Consider the following 14072-nt stretch of genomic DNA (forward strand, 5'->3'; position numbering starts at 1 on the left):
TAGAGAATTACAATATTTGTATGTAAAATAGATAAACATTTATGTTTATATTTGTATAAATGGAAAACAATATGTTCATACTAATTTTTCAAATTCTAGTATTATATGGTTTATATTTTCCCCCTTTTCTATATTTATAACTCTCTTCTCGAACAGTAAAAGTTACAGATAACATTACCCTTAAAATAAATATTCACTTGATCAATATCTTTATGTAACTAGTCTTCTGTCTCTAGTACCATCTACTTTCCAGACTGGATTCAGACCAGTCCAATGTGTAACCATCTCATTTTGCTCAGGCTCCCACTTCTTACACCACGACAGCTCCTGCCCTCATCAGGGGTCAGTCCTATTGGGTTACCATAGCTGTCCCCTACCTTCCTGGTCTTGCAATGCACCTAACTACGTTGTTATCCTTCACATACAATGGCTTTAATACAAAATTGGTCAGGATGTGGAAGGGAAAGAATTCTTTAATTTTTATTTTTAAAAATTTCCTGTTTTTTACCTACTTGCTTTAAATAACTATTGTGCTCCTTCTAAACTTAAATTTTTAAAATAAAATGCTTCTTTATTTCTAATAATTTGAGTTCTATTAACTCATTTACATTTTTCTTCCACATCATCATCAGTTTTCTTTAACTTGTTTTGCAATATTAGGTTATAAGTTTCATTGTTTTCTGGGCATGTCTTTCTGGCATACTTTCACTGTAGAGACATTATTCTGATCCTTACATTCATTTTTCAAATAGGTTTCCATTGGATTCAATCTTGATCCTTTTCTGTTGTTCATTTTTATGTAAATTAGTTTTCTTGAACTTTCAATTAAAGATAAAGAGTACTGGGTCAGGATTTTTCAAGTTTTCTATCTTCACAGCTCTAGAACTCCTTTTTGCTGTTTCTGTCAAGTGTTCAAAGATATATCTCATACACTGTGAGATCTCTGGATATTGTTCTTTCCTCCCATTCATCTGGACCTTCTAGAAGTTCTCCCTTAGCGAGGGGCTTTGAACTAAAATGGAGCTATAGCTGATAACTGTACCAAGGGGCTCAGACAAATCCAGCTCCTTCACACCTTACTGAGATACCTTGCACTCACATACAGACTGTGCAAAAACCCTTATAGCTTCAGGTGCTGTTCTCAAATTGATCAACTGCATTTTTTAATGAGTACAGACTGACTTTCAGGCTTCTATCACTTCTCCTTGTATAGATGCTGATATCACTATCACAGGGTCTTACAGCTGTTGACAGCTTGTTTATTCTTGTGTGTATTTTGGGGCACATAGGGATATCTTTTCATCTGATTTTGCCATTCTAATTTTTTTCTGGGAGTGAGGAGGAGGAAGTTCTGGGTGATTCAGTTATAAATCTACTATCTTATTTTGTATATTCTCTTTATCCCCCTAGGATAGCCACTAAAATATTCCATCATATTAGTGGCTATCCTAGAAAACTATTAGGAAATGATGAGTTTTATCACTTATTTTTATTTTGAAGTTTCATAACCTTTAACATTTTAATCTTTTAAATATAACTTATTTGTACATTTGTATAATTTTATTTTTAATAATCACTATGTTTAACAGCTAGTTTGCAAAATTCCTGAAAGTTTAACAACTGACTCTTGTAAGACAGTACCTCACTGAACTTTTTCAAAAGTGACTTCTGTGATTCTTTAGCTCTCTGAGTTCCCATTTTCCCTTCACTTTTTGTTTGATAATTCCTTACTGTCTTAGCAGTGATCTGATGCTTTTAAAAAAATATTTATTTATTTATTTGGCCGCACCAGATCTTAGTTGACGTACATGAGATCTTCAATATTCATTCCAGCATGTGAACTCTTAGTTGCTGTATGTCAGATCTAATTTCCTGAACAGGGTTCGAACCCAGGCCCCTGCATTGGCAGTGCGGAGTCTTGGTCACTAGACTGCCAGGGAAGTCGCTCTGACGCTTTTAATTAGATGTTCATTATACTTCATGTAGCATTATTAGTTGTTTTCAGCCATTTTGCCTATTGAATTATCCAAAGTCCTAGTATTCTACATTTTAGAAATTTAAAAACTTTCTGTAAAAAGATCACATTACCTTTTACAGTGAGGCAGAAAATGTTCTTTGCTGAGATCTAAGTTATTACAAAGCAACTAAAGCTCAGATATTCAACATTTAAGATTTTAAAGACCTAAAGTAAATTCCTGACAATATCTTAAATTTGTGCCTTACTGATTTTGTTCACTCTGTTCAGATTTTCATATTTATGGTCTTTACTTACTATTAACAATTTCTCATAACCATCTGCCTGTTTTGAACGTACTTTAATACTTTCCTCAAAGTTAGTTTTCCTTTAAACCTCCCATTTTATTTACCTAGGTAAGATTCCTATCTTTTCTTTTAGTTTCAATTAACTCATACTTTCAGCTCTAACAATTTTCACCCTATACTCAACCTCTATTATCTTTTCTTTTTATTTTGGAAGAAGAGTCTCATTTCTTTTTTCCTGTTAAGTGATTTGCATCCCTCTTCTAGAAATTATATCACAACTCATTTCAGGAAAGCTACCACTGGAGAGAGGTAAAATATTAAGAGAATTTCCACTAAGCATTTCAGAAATTTCTGAATCAAACTATATTCCCTATCATGAAATATGTTAGGGAATCTCTGAACTACTGGCTATAAGTTAAACAGTATGTGTATGATTTCAAGAGGAGAGACAATATTTAATAGCCAACTTTCTGCATTTATTTCCCGTTTCAACTTCTAATCTTAGTTTGTATCTCCATTCTAGAAGTAAAAAGGTAGAAGAAAGCAGGTGGGAAGAGAGTGGGGAGAAATTTTATCTCCTCTAATGTCTTTGAAGCTTGCAATCCCATCTATGAAGAATAAAAATCATCCATACTCTATAATGACATATATTAATTAAACATCTGAGAGCAACAACTGTCAAAGAATGGATACTAAGACTGGTCTAGAAACAAAAAGTCAAAGTTTCTGAGTCAAAAGTCAGGCTGGTTGTTTTAAATAGTTAGGAAAGAGTTAAAAAGGTATAGAAAGGAAAGTAAGTTACTGAAAAAAAATTAGAAGCCTGCTACAGAACATCATTTTAAGAAATGACAAGTGCTTGCAAAGAAATGCTACTAATCCAATAAAACCTCTCTATTCAGTCTCCAAACTTTCTGGTTGCTACCAAAAGTATTTATAAAAATAAGATGAGAAGATGCGTTAAAACTCCATCCCTGTAACTCCGATTTAAAGCAAACCTTTGAAACTGAGAGAAGTGGCTCTGGCCAAACCTCTCAGCTTTTCTAGGCTTTAGTCACTTGAAGATCAGGGATAGCAACACCAATCTCGAACATGTTTTTTTCTCCTATGAAAACAAAATAAAATACCTCACAAATTTAAGATCTATCCACTGGGAAAGAAAATACATTTAATATATGTTTAATACTTTCCCTTTGCTCTTCTTCCTTTATCATATCATTGCAATATAATTATTTCTGAAACAAAAAATAAGGTCTGAAAGTTACAGTATACAATGAGTAACAGTGAGATAAAATATTTTGAGTTTAGAACTTTTTGTGAAGGGAAGTAGCTTTACTATGTGGTTGAGAAGTATTCAACGTATGCAGACCATTTGGAACCCCAGAGTTGTCACAGAGATTATTTTAAGGTGAGGACATTTGAGGTTCAACAAACATAGTAAAATGCCTTCTTAGAGCTTTCCTTATCTGAGTAGAAGTAGCAATTTCTAGGAAACAAGGCTATTGTATAATAACTCTCCTTTCTGGGGAGCTTTATGGCCTTGAAGAAGGTGGAAAGACTACTCTTACTGTAGAGACAAACACTGTCACAAACTTTCTCCTAAAAATGTTCTTTTCTTTCCTTAAGAAAACTATTTGTTTTTCTATTAGAAGACTTTTCTCTCCACTCCCCTTTCCAAACTCTGTTAGGCAGGTAAGCCTTTAACTTTAACCATTTAATAATGGTGCTGGAGAAGACTCTTGAGAGTCCCTTTGATTGCAAGGAGATCAAACCAGTCCATCCTACAGGAAATCATCCCTGAATATTCACTGGAAGGACTGATGCTGAAGCTGAAGTTCCAATACTTTGCCCACCTGATGTGAAGAGCTGACTCACTGGAAAAGACCCTGATCTGGGAAAAAGTGAAGGCAAAAGAAGGGGTTGGCAGAGAATTAGATGGTTAGATAGCATCACTGACTGAATCAACATGAACTTGAGCAAACTCTAGGAGATAGTGGAGGACAGAGGAGCCTGGGGTGCTGCAGTCCATGGTGTCACAAAGAACTGGACACAACTGAACACTTGAACAACAATGACAATTTAATGACCTGGTTACTTCCCATACTTGTTGGCTTCCTCTATGCATACAAAATAAAAACTTTTCTTCTGTTAATCTGTCTTCTGTCAATTTAATTCATAGATCCCAGCCCCTAAAACTAAAAGGGCAGAGGAAAAGTTTCTTCTCTACAAAGGGCTAGGAATAAATTTTAACCACTAAACAGCTGTGTAACTGGCAAGTTGTTTTAACCTTCCTGTATCTTATTTTATTAAATTGTAATGAAAATAGCACTAAAAGTGCCCAATTTATAGGGCTTTATGGAAATTAAAAGAGTTAATAAACATGGTTAGATGTCTGGCATATATTTTTTTCTATTATAGTCTATCACCCAACTAATTTGTCAAAATTTCATAAATTCTGGATATGTAGTAAAACATTAGAATAGTAATTCCAGTGCTTGTGTTAGATTTCTGATTGTAATTCCCCAAAATGACTAGTAGTAAAGCTCTAAAAAATATATTGTTGCTTATTTTTGGAGTTAGCAAAACTGAGGGGAGGTAGGAGATGAAGTCCTTCTAAATGTTTTGTAGAGGTTTTCATACTTAGAGCCTATGTCGTAAAAGTTTAAAGTATATAGGCTGAAGAACTCATAATAGTATTTCATGGATGACTAATAGGCAAATTATAGATCCTGAAAGATAAAAACTCGCTCTGACCAAAGAAGCTTACCTCTTTGCACATATGTACACATGTCAGATTATCAATGAACCAGAGAATCCAAAGGGGTTTGTCATTAATAAAGTGAAGACACTAACTGTAAGGAGATGACTGATTATCAGAGTATCAGGCAATTCTGTTTGTACTTTGGAAAATAGCCCCCTCACTGAGAAAGAAAGTCTGACTCTTATCTTCAATTTATATCCTTGGCCCGCACAGCAGTTACAGATTGATGATGTGGAATATGTTTTAAGTGCTGTATGACAAAAATACATTTATTAAAACTACATAATTAATATTAAAACATAAAGCCATTATGTCACTGCCTAATAAACAAACATAAGGTAAGTAGCAATACAGTAAAGAGGACAGGTAAGTTTTCAAAGTACCCAAAATACACTTTTAAATTTTAATTCTATTATCCTTGGTCTTCTGTCATTCTTAATGTCATTTTTTTCTCTCGGCCCATTGAAAGCCTGCCCATTCATTAGGCTTCCAGTTAAGTTCCAAGCCGACTCTATGGCATTTTCCCTTTATAGCACGCAATATGATTTACCTCTTTTTGAGTTTCTAAGGTAATGTTTGGTTTTCTGTGCTCTATCGGTACTTACCTTGTGTTTATTAGGCAATGACACCACAGCTGTGGTAAAAAAAAAAAAAATACAGTACAAATCAATACTGCCAGGCTAAACACTTATCAAAATATTCCTAGTGAAAAGCACTTACATTTTTTAAGGCAACAGACCTGGGACTGAATCCTAGCTATTGCTAGCTTTTATTTGAGTCTATATCATCATCTGTATATAGGGATAGAGCTACGTGTTTCATAAAGCTCCAGAGCAAGGCTTAAATAAATAAAAACAAACAGGCACCTAAATAAACATATAAACTGTGTTAAGTGTTGTAATGAAAAATATCAACAGTGCTAAAAAGAAATGGAATCGTAAGAGGGAGCCAATCATATAAATAACAGGGGGAAAATATTCTAAGAACAGAATGAACAGAGAATTAGGAAAATATCTTCTGTAATCAAGGGTCTGAAAGAAGGACTATATGGTTAGAGCTTAAGGAGCAAAAAAATGAGTAGAGGGAACGCAGTAAAGCCAAACATGTTATACTGTGTTCAATCACACATGGCCTTGCAGGCTCTATTAGGATTTTATTCAGAGCATAACTGGAAGTGTTTTAAATGGGAAATGATACAATCCAATCTTTTTATTTTAAAAGATGATTTTGGCTGATGGTCTGGAGAAAGTACAAGAAAGAAGTAAGGAGACTTGCTGGAGGCTATTAGAAAAGTTCAGGTAAGATATGATAGTGGGTTTGGTCAGGTTAGTGGCTGAGAAATAGAGGGTGAGAAAAAGGAAGGGAGGTCAAGGCTGAGTCCTAGTCTTCTGACTTAAGCATCAGTGGAAATGCCATTTACTGAAGGAGTAAAAGAATTGTTTCAGACATGCTCAGTTTCAAACATTAGGGAGAAATATAGCTGGAGAAGTCAAATGAGAAGTAACGTCTGGTGTTTAGGAGATATTTGGGGGAAAAAAGATATATACACAAGAATAATTAACATAAGAGTCTAACCTTAAAACAGAAGACGTCTGCTAAGTAGTAGCTACTTGAATAAGCAACGTTGGATGCAAATTCTCCTTGATACAAAAATGGCTCCATCAAGATTAGAAAAGTTCAAAGTTTTGAATATAACTAAAGAAAAAGTGCCAATCAGAAAGATTCACACAGAAGAAAAGCATAGAAATCACAAAAAAGAAGAAAACCAGAGTACAAGCACAGAAAAAGAGAACCTAAAAAGAAGATTCCTAGGCGCACAAAATACCTATCCTAGGACAAGGGAAGGAGAAGGCAATGGCACCCTACTCCAGTACTCTTGCCTGGGAAATCCCCGGCTGCTAAGAGTCGGACATGACTGAGCGACTTCACTTCACTTTTTACTTTCATGCATTGGAGAAGGAAATGGCAACGCATTCCAGTGTTCTTGCCTGGAGAATCCCAGGGACAGAGGAGCCTGGTGGGCTTCCGTCTATGGGGTCGCACAGAGTCGGACATGACTGACGCTACTTAGCAGCAGCAGCACAAGGGAAGCCCACCTTTGCCAGCCATCAGTGGCAAGTATGCCTAGTGTATACAGAGGTACATTTTAGGCTTAATCAAGAGTCACTGAACACACCATTGATAAAATTAAAGATCCTTGTCCTGATCTATGCTCACCAAGCATTAAAGCAGTTCTTTTATCAATCAATTTTTATCTCCTTATTAATAAGGTAATATTTTTAACTGAGTTTCAGAAAATTCTTAATAAACATTTAACTAGAATATATCTGGATTTTGACCATTGTGAGTTTTCTATCATGCTATGTCTTTTCAATATAAAGATGCACTTCTTTTTAATTGAGGAAAGCTTTCTTGAGTGAATTATAAGTTCAAGCATTTATTCCCTTCTTTAAAAAAATTTACTTTTTCCAGAAAGTCTAATTATTATATGATATAATATAATATAGTATCCCTGGGTTGGGAAGATCCCCTGGAGAAGGGAAAGGCTACCTACTCCAGTATTCTGGCCTGGAGAATTCCATGGACTATACAGTCCATGGGGTGGCAAAGAGTCGGACACGACTGAGCGACTTTCTCATATATATATATATATAAAATAACCTGTTTTTTCTCTCTAAACTTTAAAAATTCTCTTTGCTTTTGTTTCTTTTTGTTTACTTTTCCTATTGTATCCTTTATGTCCCCTATTGAATTTTTCTATGATGTCTCTTTGTGTTTCAACTTAAGAAAACGGTTTGCTTTCTTCTTCTTTCCTGGGTTATGCTAGCTCAAAATCTATCTCTTCTGGTTGTTAAGCCATCTTTTCCTCCTGCTAATCAGCTCTGTTGTTTGTTTCCACCTCTTCTTGTTAATATCTCTGTATGAATGCCAGGCCAGTTCCTTTCAAACTGCTTATTACTGAATGAGTTGGCTGGACCAGTAAGTTTGGAGTGCAGGGTAGAGATGGAAGCATATTTTTACATCCTTTAAAACCAAAAAACTGTCAACTTATCTGATACTAGCAAGATAGATGGTTTTGACCAAATATGGGTCCCTCTAGCTCTCTAAACAAAACCACATCAAGGATGGCTTTTGCTAGCTTGCTACTCCAATTTCCATGTGCCCTGCTATAAACAAGGGATTTATAGCCCCCCACCTTTAGGAAGTTCAATTTAAGTTTGGTTACCACCGAGCATTCTCAACATTTCATGTTTTTACCTTTCTCTTCTTTCCATGTAGCTTTTGCCAGATCTTAACCTGCTTAAATAGCCTTTACCTGTATTTTGTTGCCCAGATATACCTGTCTTCTTAGTTTTGCTTAATGCTAGGTGAAGCTGTATGGATAGAAGTGTGTTTACGTTTTATTTCCTTGTTGCTTTTGTATTTGGTTTCCATATAATACACCTATTGGCAAGAACGTGTTGGCCAGAAGATAAAAGCATGGCTAAGTCCCAGCGGCAGCTTTTGTTTCTCACAAAAATTAATAAGTTGGCATTCTGACTTCATCTATTATTCCTTAAATTGCTTGATTAATGTGATTTATTTGGAACTTACTTCTTACATAAATGAATTTATTCTTGTTCAGTTATGAACCTAGAATGCTATGGTTTATAATAAATATTATATTATTAAATAACAAGCAATGCCCAATATACTACTTTGATCACGTTAAAACACATATTGGGGTTTTGTTATAGAAATAAATTCTGCTCCAAGAAAAGAATAATAAATGTAACTAAACTAACGTTGCCAAATTATAGAATGTTTTGCCTGGCTCCTTTAGTCACATCATTCTTTCCTCCTTCACCTTGTTTATGAACATTAACTAGTATGCTATGTATTCTTTTGGGTGTTTAAGCTTTTTAAATTCCACTGAGGTTTTACTGAAGTGTTTATGTTGATGTACACTAGAGTCTTATGTATGTTTAATATGACCTCAAATTTTCCATTATCATCTCCCAGCAGGAACTTGGCAAGGTTATATCCATAAGACTTCACTATTTAGAAACATATCATATTCCAAATTTGTATTCTTTCTTTTTTTTAAAGTAACAATAAAAGCTATTAGAATATCTTAACCTTGATATTAATAAATACAATCTAATTCAAAAGTCAGAAAAAATTGAGATAACTTAATAGACTATCTTTGCTTTTCAATCACTGAGTTAGTAAAAGGTATATTTAAAAGTATGTGTTTGGTTAGATGACAGATTTAAAAAAATTAACATCTAAAAATTATTCCAAATAATGATGAAATATTCAAAGAGCTGGCAGATACAAGTTCCTATATTCTATTTAAAAGCACTTTGATCTGGATGGTGAATTACATTCCAACTAAACAAATAACAGGGTTTCCCTGGTGACTCAATGGAAAAGAATCCTCCTGCCAATGCAGGAGATGTGAATTCAATCCCTGGGTCGGGAAGATCCCCTTGAGAAGGAAATGGCAACCCACTCCAGTTTTCTCACTTAGGAAACCCTATGGACAGAAGACCTTGCAGGCTACAGTCCATGGGGCTGCAAGAGTTGGACATGACTTAGTGACTAAACAGCAACAGCAACAAAAAAGTAACAGATTAATGAATCAGACAAAAACACAAAGAGAAAGCTAAGCTTCGGAAGTTAAACATTATTAAGAGGAAGACTTCTAAAAACTGAAATAAAAAAGAAAAACAAACAACAAGAATTTATTACCTTCAGGTCGGTACTGTGCAACAATTGTGACAGCTTGGCCAGCATTTTTTAAAGCAGCTGCTGCCTGCTCATGGCTGGCAGTTCTGAGGTCAACACTGTTTACCTGTTAAGTCAAATCAAATATTAAATTAGAAAGAAAACCATCATACTAAATAGAAATCACAATTGCCTGTTTGTTAAGAAGGCATAGATTAAAAAAATTACTTGCAATTATTTTATGACTAAAGTATTTTTCTTATTCTGATTTACTAAAAATATATTGCACAGTAACTACTATCAATCAAAACATTTTTATTCACTAAAAATACTATGTTTACTGTCAAGTGAACAAAACCAAAACACTTCCCCCTAGGTTTCTAGAAGGCTATCAATCTCTTAAGAAGTGTCCCTTAGTTTGACAACCTGAAAAGTCAAAAGTGTCGTCATTTTGTACATTTCATTTCACTAGTAACTCAAACAATGCAAAGGAAATTCATTTTGTTTATAGCATCATTTCAAATCCCATCATATTTTCAATATTATTAATCTCAATTTCAATTCTCTTCCTTTCTTTCCTAAACTAAACCTTCTATTCTTTTGGAGTAACTGGAAAGCAATAACTTCAAGTACTAAAAGAGCTCAGATCTCACAGACTGACATTAAATACAATAAATGTTACTAAATGAGCAAAACGACATTCTTTTCTTTTTTAACACGGGGACCTTCCTTGGGTGAGGTGATCAATCCCACTCCAGAAGAACAGGCAACTTAATTCTTCTTTCTGAAAGGCTGCCAGTACCTAGTACACTGCATGGTATACTACCTTTAGAGACTGAAACTTTTACACTACAAGAAAAACTTAACAGGACATTGATGTGAGCATTAGACTTAAATGTAATTAATTTAAATATTTAAGTTGGCCTTCTCCCCTAAGAACCATCAATGAATAAAATACAGCAATGTTTGGGACCTTTAATGAATACTTTCGGAAAGGAAGAGAAACTATCATGCAATTTTTATATGAAAGTTTGTTTCCTCAACATCTAATTTAAAACTTGTTAAAAGTTACACACCAATTTTGTAAAATTTGACTACAGCCCAGAAATTTCTGGGATGTAAAGAACATTTAAAACAGTGAAGACCTGATGTTTTATATTATCTATAAAGGATATCACTAAGTAACTAAGTTAATACGTGCACACACCTTTCGAATGAAAATCAAGACACAAAAACCTTAATCTAAACGAATGTAACATATCGTGGTTTTACTAGAGAATATCTCTAGCTAAAAGCCATAAAAAACTCAACACAATGTATAAATAGCTTTACATTGAACATAAAATCCTAATTCTAGCAGAAAAAATTAGAGAAGAAATATAAAAGGTAGACAAACTTTCAAAGATTGTTGTATAAAATATTATAATTTTTAATGAATTATTCCTGAGCATCAAAGTCTTTGCCTACAGAAAAAATCTGAAGACAACCAACATAGATTGAAAACAGAATAATTTGTTAACAAGATTACAAATTTAAAATGTTCCTAAATAATGCCAAACATTTTAATGTAAAACATTATCAAGGATATCTTAGAAGAAATCTTGCTACTGAGAGGCACACAGTGGTCATTAAAACAAAACAAAAAAAACACACCACTCAAAAATATGGAGATATAATTTATATAAAATCGACATTTTTCAAGTTTAGTGTTTTTGTGGTTTTTAGTACAGTCACAAGTATTGTAATCATCACCATGATTCAGATCCAAAACATGTTCATCAGATCCTCCAAACCCCACTACCTATTAGCATTCTTTCCCCTCTTCCCTCTCCTCTTAGACCCTGGTAACCCCTACTCTACTTTCTAAGAATTTGTCTGTTCTGTACATTTAAAATAAAATAAATATTATAACATGTGGCTACTTCTGTTTGGCTTCTTTACTTAGCTTGTTTCCACAGCTCATCCTTGATTTACTACATCATTACTTATTATAGCTGAATCATATACTTTATTGTATGGATATTCCATATTTTATTTATCTATATTATTAATTTAAAACAACTGAACTGAAATGGACTGGAATGGGTAAAATTAACTCGGATGACCATTATATCTACTACTGCAGGCAGGAATCCCTCAGAAGAAATGGAGCAGCCATCATGGTCAACAAGAGTCCGAAATGCAGTACTTGGATGCAATCTCAAAAACGACAGAATGATCTCTGTTTGTTTCCAAGGCAAACCATTCAATATCACAGTAATCCAAGTCTATGCCCCAACCAGTAACGCTGAAGAAGCTGAAGTTGAACGGTTCTATGAAAACCTACAAGACCTTTTAGAACACACACCCAAAAAAGATGTCCTTTTCATTATAGGGGACTGGAATGCAAAAGTAGCAAGTCAAGAAACACCTGGAGTAACAGGCAAATTTGGCCTTGGAATATGGAAAGAAGCAGGGCAAAGACTAACAGAGTTTTGCCAAGAAAATGCACTGGTCATAACAAACACCCTCTTCCAACAACACAAGAGAAGACTCTATACATGGACATCACCAGATGGTCAACACCGAAATCAGACTGATTATATTCTTTGCAGCCAAAGATGGAGAAGCTCTATGCAGTCAGCAAAAACAAGACCAGGAGCTGACTGTGGCTCAGACCATGAACTCCTTATTGCCAAATTCAGACTTAAATTGAAGAAAGTAGGGAAAACCACTAGACCATTCAGGTATGACCTAAATCAAATCCCTTATGATTACACAGTGGAAGTGAGAAATATATTTAAGGGCCTAGATCTGATAGATAGAGTGCCTGATGAACTACGGAATGAGGTTCGTAACACTGCACAGGAGACAGGGATCAAGACCATCCCCATGGAAAAGAAATACAAAACAGCAAAATGGCTGTCTGGGGAGGCCTTACAAATAGCTGTGAAAAGAAGAGAAGTGAAAAGCAAAGGAGAAAAGGAAAGATATAAACATCTGAATGCAAAGTTCCAAAGAATAGCAAGAAGAGATAAGAAAGCCTTCTTCAGCAATCAATGCAAAGAAATAGAGGAAAACAACAGAATGGGAAAGACTAGAGATCTCTTCAAGAAAATCAGAGATACCAAGGGGACATTTCATGCAAAGATGGGCTCGATAAAGGACAGAAATGGTATGGACCTAACAGAAGCAGAAGATATTAAGAAGAGGTGGCGAGAATACACAGAAGAACTGTACAAAAAAGATCTTCACGACCCAGATAATCACAATGATGTGATCACTCACCTAGAGCCAGACATCCTGGAATGTGAAGTCAAGTGGGCCTTAGAAAGCATCACTACAAACAAAGCGAGTGGAGGTGATGGAATTCCAGTTGAGCTATTTCAAATCCTGGAAGATGATGCTGTGAAAGTGCTGCACTCAATATGCCAGCAAATTTGGAAAACTCAGCAGTGGCCACAGGACTGGAAAAGGTCAGTTTTCATTCCAATCCCAAAGAAAGGCAATGCCAAAGAATGCTCAAACTACCACACAATTGCACTCATCTCACACGCTAGTAAAGTAATGCTCAAAACTCTCCAAGCCAGGCTTCAGCAATATGTGAACTGTGAACTTCCTGATGTTCAAGCTGGTTTTAGAAAAGGCAAAAGAAACAGAGATCAAATTGCCAACATCCGCTGGATCATGGAAAAAGCAAGAGAGTTCCAGAAAAACATCTATTTCTGCTTTATTGACTATGCCAAAGCCTTTGACTGTGTGGATCACAATAAACTGTGGAAAATTCTTCAAGAGATGGGAATACCAGACCACTTGACCTGCCTCTTGAGAAATCTGTATGCAGGTCAGGAAGCAACAGATGGAACTGGACATGGAACAACAGACTGGTTCCAAATAGGAAAAGGAGAACGTCAAGGCTGTATATTGTCACCCTGCTTATTTAACTTCTATGCAGAGTACATCATGAGAAACACTGGACTAGAAGAAATACAAGCTGGAATAAAGATTGCTGGGAGAAATATCAATAACCTCAGATATGCAGATGACACCACCCTTATGGCAGAAAGTGAAGAGGAATTAAAAAGCCTCTTGATGAAAGTGAAAGTGGAGAGTGAAAAAGTGGGCTTAAAGCTCAACATTCAGAAAACGAAGATCATGGCATCCGGTCTCATCCCTTCATGGGAAATAGATGGGGAAACAGTGGAAACAGTGTCAGACTTTATTTTTGGGGGCTCCAAAATCACTACAGATGGTGACTGCAGCCATGGAATTAAAAGATGCTTACTCCTTGGAAGGAAAGTTATGACCAACCTAGATAGCATATTCAAAAGCAGAGACATTACTTTGCCAACAAATGTTCGTC

The 14072-nt window shown here is 35.2% G+C and overlaps 1 protein-coding gene across 16 annotated transcripts in view; it reads right to left on the reverse strand.

Moving 5' to 3' along the window:
- The window catches only part of DLG1 (discs large MAGUK scaffold protein 1), a 271051-nt gene that overhangs the window by 54519 nt on the left and 202460 nt on the right, over positions 1-14072 (reverse strand). For all 16 annotated transcript variants that reach the window (XM_061411876.1, XM_061411915.1, XM_061411922.1 and 13 more), the window contains one exon: positions 9755-9857. In XM_061411876.1, the coding sequence (XP_061267860.1) occupies positions 9755-9857 (103 nt within the window). The remainder of the gene's footprint in view (positions 1-9754; positions 9858-14072) is intronic.

Source organism: Bos javanicus, chromosome 1 (assembly GCF_032452875.1).
Source record: "Bos javanicus breed banteng chromosome 1, ARS-OSU_banteng_1.0, whole genome shotgun sequence".
Taxonomy (NCBI): Eukaryota; Metazoa; Chordata; class Mammalia; order Artiodactyla; family Bovidae; genus Bos; species Bos javanicus.